The 19,178-nt window shown below is 39.7% G+C and overlaps 3 protein-coding genes across 6 annotated transcripts; 1 reads left to right on the forward strand and 2 right to left on the reverse strand.

Moving 5' to 3' along the window:
- Positions 1-125: 125 nt before the first annotated feature.
- On the forward strand, positions 126-7,285 carry parp16 (poly (ADP-ribose) polymerase family, member 16). Of its 4 annotated transcripts, XM_044035401.1 has the most exons (8): positions 126-187; positions 284-382; positions 3,895-4,091; positions 4,652-4,789; positions 4,936-5,142; positions 5,237-5,408; positions 5,508-5,652; positions 6,026-7,285. In XM_044035401.1, exons 3-8 carry the CDS (start codon positions 3,903-3,905, stop codon positions 6,159-6,161), a joined length of 987 nt encoding a protein of 328 aa, XP_043891336.1. In that variant the 5' UTR covers positions 126-187; positions 284-382; positions 3,895-3,902; the 3' UTR covers positions 6,162-7,285. The 4 variants fall into 4 exon arrangements, with proteins under 4 accessions (XP_043891336.1, XP_043891337.1, XP_043891334.1 ...); XM_044035402.1 differs by lacking the exon at positions 284-382 and having other exon boundaries at positions 149-187; XM_044035399.1 differs by lacking the exon at positions 126-187 and having other exon boundaries at positions 194-382.
- A 1,010-nt stretch (positions 7,286-8,295) lies between these two features.
- Positions 8,296-10,359, reverse strand: si:ch73-330k17.3 (IGFBP domain-containing protein). The gene is made up of 4 exons (XM_044036071.1): positions 10,032-10,359; positions 9,279-9,366; positions 8,556-8,751; positions 8,296-8,474 (listed from the first exon to the last, which is right to left on the reverse strand). Exons 1-4 carry the CDS (start codon positions 10,357-10,359, stop codon positions 8,415-8,417), a joined length of 672 nt encoding a protein of 223 aa, XP_043892006.1. The 3' UTR covers positions 8,296-8,414.
- A 2,188-nt stretch (positions 10,360-12,547) lies between these two features.
- Positions 12,548-18,927, reverse strand: ctdspl2a (CTD (carboxy-terminal domain, RNA polymerase II, polypeptide A) small phosphatase like 2a). The gene is made up of 13 exons (XM_044035397.1): positions 18,344-18,927; positions 16,876-17,087; positions 16,314-16,449; positions 16,062-16,208; positions 15,716-15,943; positions 15,172-15,265; positions 14,688-14,799; positions 14,507-14,593; positions 14,361-14,423; positions 14,152-14,231; positions 13,653-13,779; positions 13,476-13,571; positions 12,548-12,892 (listed from the first exon to the last, which is right to left on the reverse strand). The coding sequence occupies exons 2-13, from the start codon at positions 17,062-17,064 to the stop codon at positions 12,827-12,829; spliced, it is 1,425 nt and encodes a 474-aa protein (XP_043891332.1). The 5' UTR covers positions 17,065-17,087; positions 18,344-18,927; the 3' UTR covers positions 12,548-12,826.
- Between the last annotated feature and the right edge of the window lie 251 nt (positions 18,928-19,178).

Below are 19,178 nucleotides of genomic sequence, written 5' to 3' on the forward strand. Positions count from 1 at the left end.
TTCTCCACATACTCTTTTTGTAAAACACAGAAATGCACACAGACACTTTTTGGTCACAGGGTGGCAGCATTGAGCCCAGTTAGGGTTTTACCGCGAAGTGCATTCTGGGTTGTTGTGGTTTTTTCCCTCTGTGAATGCGTGCCGGAAATCATACAAGTGGGGAACGGACACTTGCTTCATTCGAACGGTAAATAAAGTACACACATGGTGAAGCATATTATTCCCTGGAACTTAACAGCCTGTGAAGCGGCCGAACATAGTATTTAATGGAAATATGTTTCAGGATGTGAACACACTACAGTATGCGACAACCACGATTAGCAGCTAACTTCGGTGCTGAGTGAAGAAAGCTCAAACACGTGGTGAAGACGAGTGGTGAAGTGTAAGTGTCTGTGTACATGCCAAATTGTGTTTGTTAAATTGTTATCTTACTGATATGTGTGATTCGTTCCTCGGCCACTGCCGTACTTTGGGACATTTTTGTATTTTATTTTCTATTTCTTCCCAAATATAAAATCTGTGAACAGTCTAGGGCTGAACGATATATCGTTATCGTATCGATATCTAGATATGAACATTCAAGATATTCATATCGAAAAAGCAACGATATAAACAAAATAGATTTTCCCCCGCGCTCGCCCTGCATGTACAGCTCTGGCAGTCACAATAAACTTCATTTTTACGATTGCCCTTGAATGCACCACTACGGCCAGCCAACCACAACCCTTATTTCATGCTTGCTGTGGAACGACAGCTGAAGCCAACCAATGACAAACATAGGAGGGCGGGAGGGAGACGGAGACTGAGACACGCACATACACACACACATACACACGACATACACAGCGGGAAAGAAAAGTGACAGAAGATAATGCGGCCGGTGGCGATTTTGTGCCAAAACATAAATCATCCTCCATTATTTGGAGGTATTTTGGATTTTAAAAAGGATGTCAACCCGAGCGAGGTGTTGTGCAGGTCGTGCTTGGCGAAAATTGCAACGAACCAAGGTAGCACAACAAACATGTTTCACCACCTGAAACAACACCATCGCGTGCTGCACGAAGAGTGTATTACAATGAGAGAAACACCGGGGACTTCTCAGGTATCCCAAAAGAAGCCCAAGTTAAGTGTGTTTACTGATGCGTTCAGTAGTGTTACACCATATGAGTCGACGTCCACCAGACATAAAGGCGTTACAGACGCTATAACATGCCACATTGCAAAAGACATGGTACCCGTGTACACAGTCTCACAGTGAGTTCTCATCAATAAAACACTTTCCATGTGGAAAGTTTCCACAGTCTTTTGTATTATGATGTTTTTATTTTTCTGAAAAATGCTTGCTTTTCACCGAACCCGTAGTCATATCGTATCATATCGATATCGAGATATCTGGCATGAATATCGAGATATGAAATTTTGTCCATATCGTTCAGCCCTAGAACAGTCCTCCGATTATTTGGGTTATTGATTCGGACGACTGTCCCATTGCATTGAGTAAAGCTATAAAACCCCAGTTATTGTGTCCTGTGTGTGTGTGTATCAAATTCCCACGGGCAACACAATTGTTATTTTATCCTGGTCTCTCTCTATTCTATCTCTACCTCATCTCCCTCTCGTCCTTTCTCTCCCCTTCCCTTCCTCTGTCCCCCATTATTCATTTCACACCAAATGCTTGAGGCAGATGCTCATTGTGTGAATTGTTGGGCTTCTCTGCTCTTTATAATGTTGTCTATGTACAGTGCCTTGAGTATGATGTGATGTGGCGCTACACAAATAAAATTGAATTGCAATATGTCTCTGTGCGTGTGACGGGATAAACACTTAATGCACAAATGTATCTTTTCTTGTCACTTCCTCTTATAGTTGTCCTCCTCCAACCCGAATGTCATGAAGTTATTGTTTATGTCAAATATGCGTTTAGTGTGAACAACATAGTCTGCTCAATTCAACATTTCAGAGGCACCCGAATTTTACGGAAAACCGCGGACCTGGCAACCCTGTACATGCCTTTACGCCGGATGTACCCGCCCGGCTAGAAACGGGGCCCCTGGAAAGAAAGATAGGATTTGTTGCTGGTTTGAATCAGAATACGTGTTTCACCAAGCTCCGCCCCCGCAGTGATACTGTCCACTGTGCTGAAAGTAACAGGCAGATGTGACATGTTTCCTGTTCCACTGTTAAACACACAGCAGAGACACAAAAAACAAGCGATAGAGGACGTTTAATCCAGACTACAAACGGTGTCAACAAGCATGTATACGTTGTGCGCATAAACGTATCAATGTATACGTATATATTTATTTGTATAACATCAACATAATGTAATGAAATATGGACAATAAGATGTGGAGTGGAGTCCTATGGAGTGAATGCTGCGTTAATTTATCCTGAAAATGTTAACGTCTCCATGGCTCGCAATCGTAGAACGGGGTGGAGATAACGTAGTAACTCATGTATTTACACATTGACGCGACTCTTTCTTTTTCCATTCAACAATTTCCCGTGGGTGTTCGTGTGCACACCTGCGCGAAAAAACATTTCCGATTTTTTTTCGGCACCTGAACACATCAGTGCTACAGCTGAGCTCTCCTTAGCGCTTCCTGTGGTGTTATGAGTTGAGCTAAACTGAAGGTAACGACAAATGATCACATATAACTACATTTCTTTCAAGCGAGACGTGTCTCGGGTGTGTTTGTGAAACTTCCACGATCCTACGGTTTTGCAACAGAGTGTGTATTTGTTTTCGTTGACGTTACTCAGCGAAGGATAGGCCAGCTGTGCACTTGTTGTAGCTAATGTTAGCATAACATCAAGCCTCATAGTGTTCACCAGTGGACAGCCACATAACTGATGTTTGCTAACGTTAAACGTGTCACACACAGCCCTCACTCATCACAATTATTGCACTCGAAGTTATATTTGACGAAATTCTGCTTCACGGCCCTTTACTGCGGCTTTTTATGGCACTTTGTACTGTAAATTTAGTGTAAAGCTGTGGTTCTGGAGCGTATTTTTTGTGATTAAATCGAAACATGATTAATTATCTTATCCAAAAACATGAATTGATGAATCATGCTTGTGACACTTTGCGGCATCCTTTTTTTAAAGTATGTTTTGTTTTCCAGTTAATAGTTTGTCAGGGCTGGAAATGTGATATTATAAAATTGTGTTATGTGGTAATGTTGTTGGATGATAAGATACTGATATGATTTGCGATAACTAATGTAGGTTTACATTGTCAACGTTTTTCTGCTTAGAGTATTCTCTCCATTCTAATAGTGTGGTATTATTGACAAACATGGCCACATTAGAGCATTTTAATGCCCCCTTAGAACATTGTTTACATAATTAGGTAGGTAGGTACTTTATTTATCCCTGTAGGGAAATTGTTTTGTCCAGTGACTATGGCACAAGTACATACAAACAACCTAAATCAGGATATACTGTAAATCAGAGGTATTAAACTTGCGATTTCATACAGCCTGCCGCTCAATATCAAATTATAATTATTTTCCTATGTCTTTTATTTACAGATTAATTTTGCATCATGGATATTGTTGTTTATTGTGAACTACAAATTTTTCCATTTCAACACTTTTATTTTGAAATTATTTCAGTAGAGTGTGCTCGGCTGCTGTAATGTATTGAGAGAAAATGGTGGAATAATATAAACAAAAGCAGTTGTCTACCTTTATTGATATTGTACATTGATATTGCAATGACGGTACATTTTCAATATATTGTTCAGCACTATGCAAATGGACCTAGATAATTTGTGGTGTTAGTTGCATTATATATATAATATGTTGTCCTGAGGTGTTCATTGTGCTCTTAACACCATACTTAATGTGTAGCTGTTCTGATGTCATATCTTATCGCCGCTGTTTGCAGTGCTGGGAATGCAGCCTCCGCTCCCACCTGAAGCCGTCAGAGAGCTGGTGTGCTCCTGTCTGCACAGAGACCCGGTGGCAGCAGACCTTCGCTGCAGCCTGTTTGTCGCTGCTGCACAGAACTACAAGAGAGACTCTTTGCTCAGACCCTTCCCCCCAAGATACATAAGTGGTGGCAATAAGGACTTTGAGGAGCTGGTAGGAGATTTCAAGAGATAACGGCGTTTTAATCAACATTTATAACAACTTTGATTTTAAATATAATATTATTCAATAGCTTTTTACTGAGGCTGCACAAGCACACAGTGAGATTGTGGTGACATGAAGCACATTCACTTGGTGGCAGCACTGTGCTGTTAAAGGTGGCATTGTGAACGTGAAGAAAGTCTATTAAAGTGAAAATATGAAACTGGCTCTTTGAATGATTTAAGAGGTAGATAAGTCAAGTAGTTAGAAGAAGAAGACCAACACCTCAGTTACACTTTATTTGACATATTTATGACAATGTCATAAAATTCAAAGATATGAACATTGAAAGGGATGTTAAGACAATGATATAGGTGTTTCTCATAAAGTGGACACATGCTTCTTCGGAATAATAATATGCATTATCTGAATAATACAGGAATATGTGATGTTGACATTAATGCAGAGAATATGACTCAGTTTCAGACAGAGTACACTGATAATAAGGACGTACTTCAGACAGGTTTGTTGTCCAGGCATTGTAGCATAACAAAGGTGATGTTGTTCTATAGTTGGCAGATGTGAAGTCATTGCCTGGTGTGAGAGAGTTGGTGAGACTGAGACCTGGAGAGGGAGATCATCATCTGGCTCTCACCCACTGGATTCTCTCCTCAAACAGTTTTGCTGTGAAGACACTACAGAAAGAAGAGGTACAGTAGCAGTATTATTTCTCACCCCCAGCACTGACACACAATTAATATGCAATAAAAATGCATTACGGTCGGCCCTTAAATAACTGCCATTAATGCATCTACACTGACAGTCTGACAGTATGTTTCTTTTGATTCTCCACCAGTTTGCCAGACTTTGCAACCTGACAGAAAATGAAGGGATTTCTGCACCTGTTCCAGACTTCCTCTTTGAGTTGGAGTACTGTGATCTGCTGAATGCCAGGTTTGAGAGGACGAGGGCTGGACGCGATGTCTTCTATGCGTTCCACGGGAGTCGCCTGGAGAACTTTCACTCAATCATTTACAATGGGCTGCACTGTCACCTCAACAAGGTCAGCTGCAGGTGGATTTTGGACACGTCTGGTTGTTTCTGACTAAAGTGTAAACTTCCATCTCTTCAGTGCATTTTCTTTATTGTATGTGTAGAACTCAGTGTTTGGAGAGGGGACCTACCTCACCAGTGACCTCAGCATGGCTGTTCTCTACAGCCCCCACAGCAGTGGCTGGTCAGAAAGTCTCCTGGGTCCACTTCTGAGCTGTGTTGCCTTGTGTGAAGTCATTGATCACCCGGATGTCAAGTGCCAGGTGAAGAAAAAAGGTGTGTGTCCCATGTGAGGATGTAGGATATAAAGCATTTGGTGCCTGTGGGCATAATAACTGCTGCTGCTTATTAAAACAACACATTTCTCACATTCAGATTCTGAAATCGTTGACCGTCAGCGCTCCAGGGCGAGGAACAGTGAAGGGGGGGACGTACCACAGAAATACTTTGTAGTCACCAACAATCAGCTTCTGAGAGTCAAGTACCTGCTTGTTTACTCTCAGAAAAGGCACCTGTCCAGGTAAGATCTATGAAATAGGGGATTGTACTGTATGAGTTATTAGGGATGCGACACTATGAACATTTCCTGTCAGGATTATCCTGACCAAAATATTTGTGTTTCACTATATTATTGTGACAAATGTAAAAATATACTTTCATATATAGTTTTTTCACAAATATAACTTATTTTCAATGTGTTCTTATTTTACAGCATTTTCCACATATGCATAAAGATTTTTGCTCAGTACTGTATATTTTCCCGTCTGCTCTTTTCATGATATAAAGTATATGACTGTTCTTTTCTTTGTGTTACAGTTTGATACATAACTGAGTGTATTTGGTGTGGTCATCATTTCATGTTCTACGGCCTGTACTTGTGTGTTTTTCTTCAGACATTCCCACAGGTCCTCCTGGTTCATGCGTCACCATTTTGCCGTGATGATGAGTCTCTACCTTCTGCTGCTCGTCGTCCTCGGTGCCTTCAACTCCACCACCTTCTTATCCTTCTGGAACAAACTCTTCAGGTGATGACACAACAGTACTCATGGCCTGGATGTGCGTTATCCACTGTGCCTTCCATTACACAGACGGACGGCAGGCCTGAGCAAAGATGCACCTTTATACTGTTTTCCCTTTAGAATGCTCTTTTAATAAGTTGTTCATTTTGCTGTTGCAAGACATCATATCTGATCACATAGCAGTTTACGTTCCGAGCTGCTGGAGTTCAAATTCTGTTGAAATGGGTAATAAACATAATAATAATAACAATAAGACCATTCTGCATTTTAAGAATGTTATGCAATGTTCAATCTGTAAATTGTTTTATTAAGTAAAGACTCAGTTTTATAGATAAACTCGGCGACTGCGTGTTTTGAGTTTAATAAACTGAAACTGTACTATTTTTTTTAATCACCTCAAACTCATGTATAGTGTCAGAATCAGCTTTATTGTCCAAGAACTGTATGTCAGCCTACACAGAATTTAACTATTGACTGAATTAAATAGATTTAATAGACTGAAATAGATTGGAAATATTATAAAATCATTAAGATCTTTAATAATGTTTATTCAAAATGACTGAGAAGAATTGCGTAGAAATCTTTGCAGCTGCTGTCCACGTGAAGGCCGCTCTTTCATACTTATCTGTCACACTTTTCTATTGTTAACTGGGGTTTGTGTTTCGTTCAGACTTTAACATTGGTTGGCTGCCTGCGACAGAGGCACATTTATTACTGCTGGCACTCAGACAGTCCTTTTGTTATCCTTTGGTTTTTATCAGTAAAAACAAGTGAGACGGATATATGGGGATTGATAACAGAGGCGGCCTGCTTTGGTGACAGATCCTGTCGTTGTCGTCGATACCTGATATGTTGATGTGTATACACACAAGTGTAAGAACTTCGCACTTCTACTTCTACTTATTAAGAAGATATTTGAAAGCTTTTTTTGTTATTCATTTGTAGCAGCATTTTAAAACGATATTTTATTATTTCCCCTGAATTAGGAATTTCAACAAACAAGAAAATCTGTTTGTTGTTCATTTAACAGAACCTTCTTGGTACTTACAACCTCATTTTGAAAACAACTATTTAACTAAGATTACGTCCTCTTGCATGTTCATCTGTTTCCATTATAAACAGGTCAAACTTGGAGCTGCGGCGTCCTTTTTTCCAGCTTATTAATTAAATACTGTATTTTTTTTTACTGATACACCTGACTCACCTGAGTAAAGATGAAAGAAAACGCAGGCCTATTGTTTTGTATTAAAACCAATTCCGTCTTGCGAAACCTCTCAGATAAAAAGCTTCTCCTCCCCAGAAATGTCTCACTTTTGAAGGACACCGAACAAATTGCCCATTGTTGGTCCACACTTTATTCCCTTTCTGTACACACATCATTATTGCTGCCTCATAAACTGTCTGTTATTCAATAACCATCATCTGTCAGGGGGGCAGCGATGGCAGAGGGGACGCATGTGAACCAGAAAACCTCTGAAGATCTGGAATGAGCCACAGCAGCAGACTGATTTCACACTGTTGTTGCACTATCCACATCATACTAATGCTTCATTTTTTACCATCAGTTGCTACTTACCTATTAAAGATTATTGTGAGAATGAGGAAACATGTTCAAATGAAACACTGGTTTCACTAATAACACTGGTGCAGCCAGAATATTTACAAAAAACGTTGAACTGTTTTGGTCTGTGCACCACCCACCCGCCCAATAACACAGCCTGTAGTGCTTTAACACACGGGAAGCAGAGTGAGCAGAAAGCAGCTGCATTGGAAATACTGAATGATACCAGACCTAAAAAGCCCTGATACCCCTCTCTAAAACATCTTGACCACAGAAAAAAAGGGAGCGTCTGCAGTGGAGATGCACTAAACATGCAATAAAATATGATCATTGGTAGCGTATTGATCGCATGAATCCCAGTGAACTTGCACGAAACAGTTCCAGAGGAGAAGTTAGTTTTGCAGCCACACATGAATGAACATGTGGACAAACAGTAATAAAAATGTGTAAAAACTAAAGGTAACACCCAACACATAAAACATCCATCCATCCATCCACGTCCAGCACAGCCAACAATATTGTCCCCAACAAATAAACAAAAGCAGACACAGATCGACATGGAATTTAATTTGTCAGGATTTGAAGTACACATCATTTGGCACGATTACAGGTTTACATGAGATATAAAATGTGACGGACAAAGTTTACAGATAGCTGCCTCGTTTTCATTTTTGCTACATGTTACACATGCTACACATCGATTTACTTTGGTGTGTTTTGACAGGCTGGGACAAAACACACAAAATGCCCCTCGGGATGATTCTGTAGAGGGAAAAAACAACAATGCACACACAGTTGGATCAATGACGGACATGTAATGAGTGTGCTTTTTCTTCCGCCTACCTGCAGGTTGTTGTGGCATACAGGACTGTGGGGAGCAGTCAGGTGATGGTGCACACACTTGCCAAAGCGATGTAGACAGGAGGAGTCAGAGGAGGCGCAGGTCTGAGGACACGATGGGGGTTTTAACAGCAGACAGCTTGAACAGGAGGTGTGTTGGCAAGAGTCCTGGCATGACTTTTTATCCAGGGACACAGATCTACACAGCAGGGTCATGACATGTATGTTAAAATCCGACATAGAAAGCTTTAATTTAAAAAAAAAAAAAGGGTGTGTGGAGTTAAAGGTCCAGCGTGAAGCATGTAGGAGGGTTTATTGGTAGAAATTGACTACAATAAATATGTTTGTATGAGTGTATAATTGCTTCAACATATCAAGTGTTTGGTTTTCATGGACTTAGAATAAATCTTTTCTGTGTACTTTAGGCAGGCTTGTGTTCCTGAGGCGGCCATCCTGCTGCAGCAGACTACATGCACTAACCAGTTAGAGCGTCCTTTTGTGTTTCAAATGTGAAAATGCTATATATATATATATATATATATATATATATATATATATATATATATACTGTGTATAACATCCTTTCTGGTATAGAAGGGCCACAGTCATTCCCTGACTCCCTTGGGAAATGGAGTGGAAGAGTCCTCTGTTTGTTGCAAACTCTCACCATTGTCACTAATGTCACTAAGTCTCGCACACTGGACCTTTAAAGCTTCATTCAATCACCTGGCAGAGCAGATTTCAGACGGGTTTTCCTGACAGTATTCCCTGGTGCACTCTGGGCGACACGTCTCCGGAGCCTGTGGTACCATCACTGAAAACCAAGGTTTTGCAATCAGTGGGAATTTTGCATTTGCATATTTAATATTCTGAGCAACAAAAAGTGTGAAATCTCACACTGCATTTGATATCGTATCAGTGCGAGCGACAACTCCTTTCTCCCCGGCAAGATAAGGGGAATAATTATGGCTTAACTGTGGAGCAGACGCCTTTGACTTAAGGGAAGCCTTGACCACACTGTCAGTCCACACAGCTCATAAACCATGTTTACTACCATTCCCCACCATCACGCACACTTCACTGGTGAGATAGAGCTCAGCACGTTTACTCAAGTATGTACTTTGAATATTATATTCCATAAACTCCCTCACATGTATATTTTACAGCGTTTTAGTTCTGATGTTTTGTGATGTAAAATTCAGACATTGCGGTTTCAAAATGTTAAATATAATCAAAATTCCTTCACTGTGGCAAATGATATGAGTGATATTAATTCCGCCAAAGCATATAATCATATGCTATTATACGATACAATAGGATTTATTGTCTCCAGAGGATATTTCGTCTTGGATATCTCCATAAAAACAATACAAGCTGTGTCAAATCCCGTCAGTGACAGATTTGCACACATATTGTACGTGACACATGCAGTTTTGCTGCACACACTCCATAATGGAATATTGCATAGTAAAATCTCACCTGCTTCACAGGTGCCTTTGCGTTCTTGCTCTTGATTGTCCTCTGCTGCGTCCTGGTAAACACACAGCAGTCCCTCGTCACACTTGCCCAGATAGTCCCATGTCCCTCCACAGGTCTCCCCCTCTGTCCTGGCACAAACAGGGCAGCAGCCGCACACCCCTGTGGTGACGCCGCCTCTGCACTGCAGCTTCAGCGCCCGCCGGGTGGAGCAGTGTATCCTCTCGCAGGGTGGACAGTGAAGGGCCTGCAGCTGCTGAGACGCTGCAGAGGGAGCGACCTCTGACCCCGACACCCCCAGCAAGGCACTCACCAAGAAGAGCATCCACATCCTTCACAGATATAATCCTGAGGTGAGAGCGCACACGCCAGCACCTTTTATATACGTCGGCACCTGCTTCAGCTTCATAGTTTATGAGCCTCATTCATCCTCCACCCTCCACCAGCAGCCAATAGATGAGGGCGGTTCATTATCCCCCACGTCTTATCTGCACTCTATCAACACGGTGGTTTTCTTTAGAAATAATTCCTCCTTCTGAGCATTAGATAAGTATGATGAAGACTGGTCCACTTTGTATGTTTGTGGAGTCACATGACCTCTGGAAGGGGCAATTCAGTACACACAAGTACAGCTGGGTAATGACCTATTTCTTGAAAGAACAAAGGGATCATCAGCAGGTTATCTGGATAAAAACAGACAGGTTGTACATAAGCTAAAAAAAGAATTACCTCTATTAATGGAGCTCCATAGTAATCAAGTTTTCTTTGGCTTCCTGTCAATCGACATATAAGACATTTCAGTTGTGTAATGAATGTAGACCCGCAATCACAGAGTTAACAGAACTTATTTTGCCTCATTACAGGTTTGTCTTGAAGAGAAACAAGTTAAATAACTTTGAAAAACACAGTCATAACATGATGTGTTAAATTGGTTTGATTTAGTCTGACTTTTTTAAAGCTGTTCTGTGAACCCTATTAAAATGACTCTACTGTCATCAACACAGTTAGTTAATTAAAAAAAATAGTTTTTAATCAGCAGCAGACACTGTTTAAATTTGATTTGTATACATATCACAACATGGAAGTGTAAATGAAACATCCATATTATTCTTTCTGCATGTTTTATCACATATTCTTATCAATTCACTGCAGTAGGCAGCATCATAAATACATTTCACCCATATAACAAAACCTGCTGATATTAAAAATGATTTAATGTGGCCTGGAGCCAAATACAGTGTGAATTTGGCTCCAGGCCAATGGATTAAACAATAAATAACAACAAGTTTAAATACACACTATTTAGCTACTGTGGGATGCTGAGTGTTTGCACATTAAGCTCATATGAAGCTCAGAATCCTGCAGTCATAAAAATATATTACTTGATGAAATTCTTGTTGTTCCATTCATTTGTAGTTGGGTATCTGAGACATTTGTTTTTGGATGTTGTAATTTCTGCTCATGCAAAGTTTAACTATGGCAGCTTATTAAACCTGTGGAGGAAGCTCAGAAATCAACAAATGCTGGACACTAAAGTGACACTGTGATACCAAGTGAAGTCATATTTTATGTGTATATTGCTTTGTGACATGACACTTCTTTTCTTCCCGCCGTTATTAGAAAGAAGCTCCGGAGTCGTATAAAAACGTATTTATTTTCAAGGAAACCATTGAGTAACACTGAGTACAACAGGAGTGATTCATTCAATTGTCAATAAAACTTGCGACTCCTACGTCATTAAGATCCAACATACAGGACATCTTGGAAAACAAGATTTGAAAGCAAACATGTTGGCAATTTGCTGGTGCTACAATTCCATTGTTTTTTCTTTCCCTAACCACATACCAAATTGAGGTGATACACACCAGTGTAGAAAAGTGACAAGGTTTTACATGAACTTACAAAGAGCTGGATGTCAAAGTGCAAGATGCCTGAACCCCTCCCACCACCACCCATCATCATCAAAGGGGACCAAGATATTGAAATCAGAAATGGACTCTTAAATACAAATTTCCAAAATTATTGTTTGCCAGTATGGCTTGTATTCAGATGAGACCCTAATCTAGTTTACAATACATAGTTTTAAAATATTATTTCAGAAACATTTTCCTCCCAAAGATACATTTTTTTTTTTTTAAACTGCACCTTATTACAGACGACTGCATGTAATGGAGTAAAAGCATCACAGGAAAAATGCAGGCATACAACAGAAAAGCAGCAGTTTATCAACAACTTCAAACAAAACACAATAACTTGTTTGTTTTTTTATAATATATAAAAGAAACCAAAAAAAATAAAAAATTAAGAATACATACTAAATCTGAAGTGAAAATAAAACGACTTAAAAACCTTGAAGGAAAAAAAAAATATATACATATTATTTACAGGTAAATAGAGTGAATATTATACAGGTTTGATAGGCTGCTCAAGGTCAGGCTGAAGCCAACAAGGTCCATAAAACACTGCATGACATTCAGTTATGTCAATCCAAAATGGTTCCAAACCATCCAGGACAACGACTTCAAGGTCACACTAAAGAGAAGCGAGAGGAAAAAAACCTGCTGCGGGAAGCAGGTCAGTTTGTTCTGAGGCGGGTTCGAGTGCAATAGTTTAAAAACATCGAGGACTTTCCTCTTTTTTGATTCAAACATGAATTTCTCTTTCTTTTTTTTCATGAAATAAAAATTGGCAATTTTCTTTTTTTGCAAACAAATCCCCATTAAATTATATCCTTCTCAGGATATAACCCCCCCCCCCATTTTTGAGAGCATTTGAAGTGACAGACGAACACGTAGTCCTCAGTCTGGAGGAAGAAGGTCGTGCAAACGATACCTTTCTCGAATGTGTGGTCTAACATCTTCATTCTGTGACAGAGAGAACAGTTAAAGTTAATACTGAACCCACAACAAAGCAGACATATTCATCCAGTGTCAATGACCATGGCCTCACAGAATTATACTTTCTAACATTTCTGATATTATGAGCACTGCCTCTATAAATATAATAATACTCTGTTTTTGCTCATTTTCTCAAATAAGCTGTTGTTACCAAGTAAAAACAAGGTCGCTGTTAATATTATGAGACCAGATACAACAATTTTATTGTTGGATGTAACTGATTTTGTCAGAACATGACCTGAATTAAACACACAAGGATTTGTTCTAAAGTTCTGGATTGTCTTAGTCAGAAATCTTTAGGTACAAAACAGAATTTACATGATTGTCCACACAAGGGAAACAACCATAAAGCCTTGAATTTGACAAACTGCAAAACCAATACTAAAAGTGGCTAATATACTGACTTGATAACTTAATTGGTTTATTTCCCCACTGCAATCTGTGAACATCATAATTTGTGGTTTTGCTGTTACACACATTGCATTTTTTTTTAAACACCACAGGTTAAGCTGAGCTACTAATCCAACCACACAAAATGAGAACTACATACCAGCTCCACAAGCTTCTCGAGGAAAGGAACAAGCTTTAGAAGTTCATTGTCATTTCTATCCACAAACCAGCTCTCTATAGGAATCCCGTTGGAAAGCTGTAAAAGACGAGTACAAGTGTGAGACACAAACACCGGCATCTCAGAGGACAATGTCTTGTATTTGTTGGGGTTTATTACCTGATAAGCAAAGGCTTGGGGTGAGTTGTCGATTATTATCGTCTTGGAAAGGTCACGTCCAAGGATGTTAAGGTCTTTAATATAGTTGCCTTGGACACACACACAGTGCTCACGAAATAGCCTGTGTCTGAAAAGGATGAGAATAGAATATTTCTGAGTCAAAGCATTCAGTATCATCATATAATAATATAATCATTTCTTTTGCTACAATCAAAAACAAAAGACAACAAATAGAAACTCTTCGTAAAAAGCCTTAAAGATAGAAGGATTTACTAAAACTGTAATATATATGTTTTGCCTTCAGTGAAACATAATGGCTACAGTGGTGACTGTTGACTTATTAAGTATTTCTGATTCTGATAATCAGTATCATCATTGATTAAATCCTGCTTTCTTAGCTTATATTCAATAAACACACCTGAATAAGCATCAAGGGAATAAATTCCAACAGTATACAACAACAAAATAAGCTCTTCAGATACTTTTGTTTTTCACTAACCTGACCAGCTGTTTTCTTGGGTCCAGGATGTTGAGCAACTTGTCGGCGTAGACTTTCTTTGAAGCCGTGAAGAGAATGATCTGAAATATTAATGGACATATGAATGAATGAGTGATATATATATATACACACATATATATACACATATATATGTAAACACAGAGCAGGTCTGAGAACAACAAGAACAAAAAGAAAACACCCTGTCTCACCTCGTATTTTTGAGACATGCGCTCAAGAAATTCCCGGAAAAAGGGTCTCAACCGAACATACACCTTCAGATTAAAAACAACAAAGGATATTTAAAGAATGCAGTAATGCTCTATGATTAATAAAAATAGGTTTTAACAGTTCCCACCTGGTATATTACATCCTGAAAAAGCACAGGAAATGTCAGTGCTGCGTCTTCTAACTCGTTCAAGCTGCAGTGAACCAGCGTTTCATCCTAACAGCAGACAAAGAGGAGAAATTACATGAAAGACAGACTGATGTCAATATATTTAAACTCAACCACACATGGAACTCTGCTCACTGCTTACCAGATCTAAGACGAGAGAAAACTCTGGCGTGCTGCGAGTCTTTAAAGGTAGCGCTGGTTTTCGCGTCAACTGCTCTTCTGTCAGCGGAGGCACATGCTTAATGAAGAAATACCTGAAGGAAATTTAAAAAGACCCCTCATTTAACCAAAAACAAAAAAGGAAACAACCCAGCAAAGGCAAATACTTTCACATGAAATAAAATTATTTTGTCATTCGGCTCAAAATGTGAACAATAAGGACACGTAATACACCACATTTTTATAACAAAGATTAATTTAAAGTGGCGTGTGAAAAGTCCAGTGGAGTAAACTCTGTTTTTGCTGCCATCTAGTGGTTAGAATTTTAACACAACATTAGAACCAGTGCGTTCAGAAGCTCAAGCTTTGATGGACGTAAAATAACAATAAGGGTCACAGGAGGAGCCAGAGTCAATCCCAGCTATGCTAAGTGTCATGAGCTTCTTAAAAATAATTGCTCTACTTACGGATCAAAAACTTCCCAGTCCTCATCATATGAGGTTTCTGCAGGAACTGAGGGTAACATGTGTGGGTAACTGCCTTCTGGAATACAACCAGGAGCTGATGAAGACAGAAAGATGGGAAAATTGTTGTAATGTTATGCTCTTGAGATCTCACAGGTCTCACTCTTCATTTAATTTTCCCTGAAAACATACTGATATCTACTACAGCAGTTGCAAATGATGGTTGGAATCTTCCTTTTCACCTTCATCTACCAATGTGGACATCTTCATTCTCATAACTTCAAAACTCAATCTTGAAACACAAAAACACGCTCTTCTACAGCGATGTAGCCAGTCTTTGACTGAGGAATTAGACTGCATTCATTTAACCAAAATGTTCCTGATAAACCAGTAGCTGCACATAACGACAACTATCTGCTTGGTGCTGTTGACATTTCCATCAGTGTCTACCATATGCTGTCATCACATCAACATCAGCCCTTGCTATTGTTCATTGTTGTTCATGTCAAGATGGTTTCTGAAAATAAAAGGTTGAGAGCAGTTGTACCTGTTAATGGGGGCATGTCAGTTTCAGTGACAATCTCTCCTTCTTCTACGGATGTATCGGATGTGATCTGAAGCCTCGGTGGCAACATCAGGTCAGCGTGACATGGAGTGATCTCCTCTGTGGATGTGAGAGTGCTGCTTGGCATTTCTTCTGCTTGCTCGATGTCCAGCTGCTTCATGATTTCCTCTGCCTCCACCGCCTGGCCAGGAGAGTCTGAGCCAGGAGTGGCTTCAAAGAGGGGAAATCGAACAGTACAGTTTCATATCAGGAGGTCCTTCAGTCACCTTTACACTAGGAAAATCTATTCTTAATGCATTATATATATTTATTTATTTATTTGATTTACCAGTTTTAGTCGCTGGTGAAAAAAAGTTAAAGACTGGAGAGAAGATGGTTCCAAGTAGAGTGGTGCGTGGTGGGCTGCTTGCTGCCTCACCAGGAGTGTCGAGCATACTGTTTGATTTAATTGGTTTACTGTTGCAGGTCATAATGTCTAGGGGAAAATAGGGAAAGAAAATTATTTAAAAACAAAACTTACAATCTCGTTATGCTGCCGACAAGATGAATCCTTTCCTTTTTCCTACTGACACAGACCTACCTTTATTTGGACTTTTTTGGCAAACCCTGGAGACTGATTTGTTGGAAAGGCCTCTAGTCTGTGGTGTTGAAGTAATTAAGTTGCTGTCAGAATTGCATTCAATACGACTCCTCTTGGCAGGAATCTCCTGCTCCACCTTTTGGTAGGAAAAGGGATAAGTTAAGGTTTCAACTTTTTTCACACAATTTAAAATGATCTATACTTTTTCAATATGAAAATCTTTGAAATAGACAACATTATGTTTACAGAAACATGTTAAATTGAAATACTGGCTGTACTGATAAAGAAGTCCTTTATTTTTATTGTTCAATTGGTTACTGTAGCATAGTTAAGTGATCGTTGGATTTGCATATTATAAAAATGTCCAATATGTTTGGTCTGATTTAATGCATGATCTACATTAAAGCCTTAAAGGTATTATCCATCATTAAATAAAGTCTGGAAGAAAATCAGGTGTCTAAACAAACTGCATTTTTACACATCTTAATTCATTGAACATTAAACATTAAGCATTAAATAAAACAGAAAATAAAAACAGCTTTGAATACTGATCTATGCCCACCTTGACAGCATTTCCACGTATGAATTTCTTTATTGTGGAGAGCAGGCCTGTTTCGTTCTTCTGCATTTTTCCTCGACCTCTCACTGGGGATGGCTCCACTTTACAGTGTTTCCTTTTGGCCGGGGATGAGGGGGTCTGGCGCCCAATTTTTGGCTGCTGAGGAGCTTTACGCACTCTCAGCCTCATCATGCTCCACTGTCACATAGAAAAGTCTAACAGGGGGAGAAAGCGGTCGTATTAGGTTCACAGTTGAAAGCTGTTTTGTATGGTTAAATGTGCACAGGTCATCATTGCATTTAGAGGTGTTTCCAATATGTATGTAATGACAAAAACAAATCATCCAAGAAAACACACCATTTAACTACAGCTTATTGACAAATATTTAACTGATGTATAGATTTACAACAATGTTAAAATATTTGTCATTGTCTTTCCTCGAGCAATACGATAACCGATACGCCAGGGCAAATATCCATATTTTATTAACAAATGAAGACGCTATAAAGTAAACAGTCCCGTCAGTTTCAGTCCTCAGGCATCCACGTTCAATAAATAGACTTTATGCACTTTGTTCTCTATGTTGCGTGAATAAAAAAAAAGAAATCCTGCACTTTTAAACTGCACAGATATTTTGTTTTCTTCAGTCGGACAGATATCGTGATGTATCGTGTTTCTCCTTTGGGCGTCAGTTATTGCTTACGATTAAAACAAGTTTGGAGCTAAATGAATGGCAGTCAGTCGAGTGTGCTGTGTTCGTGTTGAAAATAATAATGTTATAACAACATGTGCAGCCTTTGAATGGTTCACACCGAGCTGGTGCTCGCGTCAGACGCTTCCTGGTTGTTTGGTCAATAATGTTAATTGTGGACTAAGTCGTCGTAGTGAGTCATATGTGACAGCCCCTCAGCACCGATCACTGCCGTTATGTAACGCCACACAGGCTAAACACACACACCGACACCACCTAGCGCTAGCATTAGCCTTCTGCTGGTTTGAAGAATCACAAATCTCAGAGGACGACATCCGCTGCCTGGACGCTAGTGCCCAAAGTGTGTGTGTGTGTTCCAAAAATCGATGCTAATGATGGCTGTCAATTTGACTTGATCGTGTCGTTTCACAGGAGCTGTTAGCAGGCTGCGCGGCTAATGTTAGCACTGGTGGCTACAGTTCATATTTAACCGCCAGTTGCAGCTAAAGCAAAGCGGTGACATTGGCTGTTTGCGTTGTTTAAGTATGTCGCACACGTGTCCTAGTTTACGCGCAAGCGTTACACGCCCAAAACAAGCAATTAACCCCTCGGTAAGACAAATATACATAACTGCTAGCTGCGCTGTGGCTATTTTGTTTGCTTCAATAACTACCTCAGCCATTAGACTACGCCCCCTTCGCAGGCTAACGCTAGCCGCTATCGAGCAGCCGGGGACGAACCTCTTTTTTTGTTTAACTGTTGACATTATTTGTTACTAACCTAAGATCCGGGAAGCCGTTGAAAGCCTGCTGCAGCGTTGTCGGCTTACGCCCGCGACCGTGACGACCCACCGATAGAGGTCGGGTCGTGGTTGTCGCTGTCAGCGGTACCTGACGCTCAGTGGCTAATTACAGATAAACCTTGTCCATGGACGCCATTTCCCGCCTCATCACAAATATAACGTTGGTGCTGCGCAGGACTCACGTAGAGGAACCAACGTGGCGGACAGCGGCAAGTAGGTCTAACTGCAGACACACTACACGACACACCCCCACCCACTACACGACACGCCTACTCAACACTGATTGGGTCGCAGAAGAGTTTGCGTCTGAAACGTGATGACTATACTTTTAATGAAACTTTATTTACACACGCGTATCTCATGGACACACATTGACAAGTGACTTTTACCCCGTTGTGCGACAGTAATAGAGAAGAATATTTTATGAACACAGAAATGTACTTTGTATGCAGTTTGTGAATAATTAAAGTCACTTTGTAAACTATTAAATATTATAGCCTAACTAAACTATATAAATGCCGATTGGAAGGCAGTTCTTTAAACATTTAATCATCACGTTTATACAATTATCACATTTATAAAATATAGTGTCACATTTATACAATATAATTATCACGTTTATAACCTTTGTGAGTAATTTGTTTTTGCAAACTTCCAACATCATGGCAACCTGTAAGTTACAAAAAGGTGTGTTTAAAAAAGGCCTACATTTTTTGAATGTCTTATTAGTTTGACTTGTTTTTTAACTGGACAGAACAATGATTACAACTATAAAAGTCTATGTGTTCTGTTTTACACCACCATGAGGTTCAA

This window comes from Solea senegalensis, linkage group LG10, assembly GCF_019176455.1.
Source record: "Solea senegalensis isolate Sse05_10M linkage group LG10, IFAPA_SoseM_1, whole genome shotgun sequence".
Classification (NCBI taxonomy): domain Eukaryota; kingdom Metazoa; phylum Chordata; class Actinopteri; order Pleuronectiformes; family Soleidae; genus Solea; species Solea senegalensis.

Bases quoted from the DNA above. Each gene is read 5' to 3' on its own strand.
- parp16 (XM_044035401.1), top strand. From the start codon at position 3,903: ATGCAGCCTCCGCTCCCACCTGAAGCCGTCAGAGAGCTGGTGTGCTCC. The intron at 4,790-4,935 runs GTACAGTAGCAG...ATTCTCCACCAG, and splicing joins AGACACTACAGAAAGAAGAG to TTTGCCAGACTTTGCAACCT. The intron at 5,653-6,025 runs GTAAGATCTATG...GTTTTTCTTCAG, and splicing joins CAGAAAAGGCACCTGTCCAG to ACATTCCCACAGGTCCTCCT.
- si:ch73-330k17.3 (XM_044036071.1), bottom strand. From the start codon at position 10,359: ATGTGGATGCTCTTCTTGGTGAGTGCCTTGCTGGGGGTGTCGGGGTCA. The intron at 9,367-10,031 runs GTGAGATTTTAC...CTTGGTTTTCAG, and splicing joins CAAAGGCACCTGTGAAGCAG to TGATGGTACCACAGGCTCCG. The intron at 8,475-8,555 runs GTAGGCGGAAGA...TTCCCTCTACAG, and splicing joins TATGCCACAACAACCTGCAG to AATCATCCCGAGGGGCATTT.
- ctdspl2a (XM_044035397.1), bottom strand. From the start codon at position 17,064: ATGATGAGGCTGAGAGTGCGTAAAGCTCCTCAGCAGCCAAAAATTGGG. The intron at 15,944-16,061 runs GTAAATCAAATA...CCCTCTTTGAAG, and splicing joins TTCACCAGCGACTAAAACTG to CCACTCCTGGCTCAGACTCT. The intron at 15,266-15,715 runs GTACAACTGCTC...TGTCTTCATCAG, and splicing joins TGACATGCCCCCATTAACAG to CTCCTGGTTGTATTCCAGAA.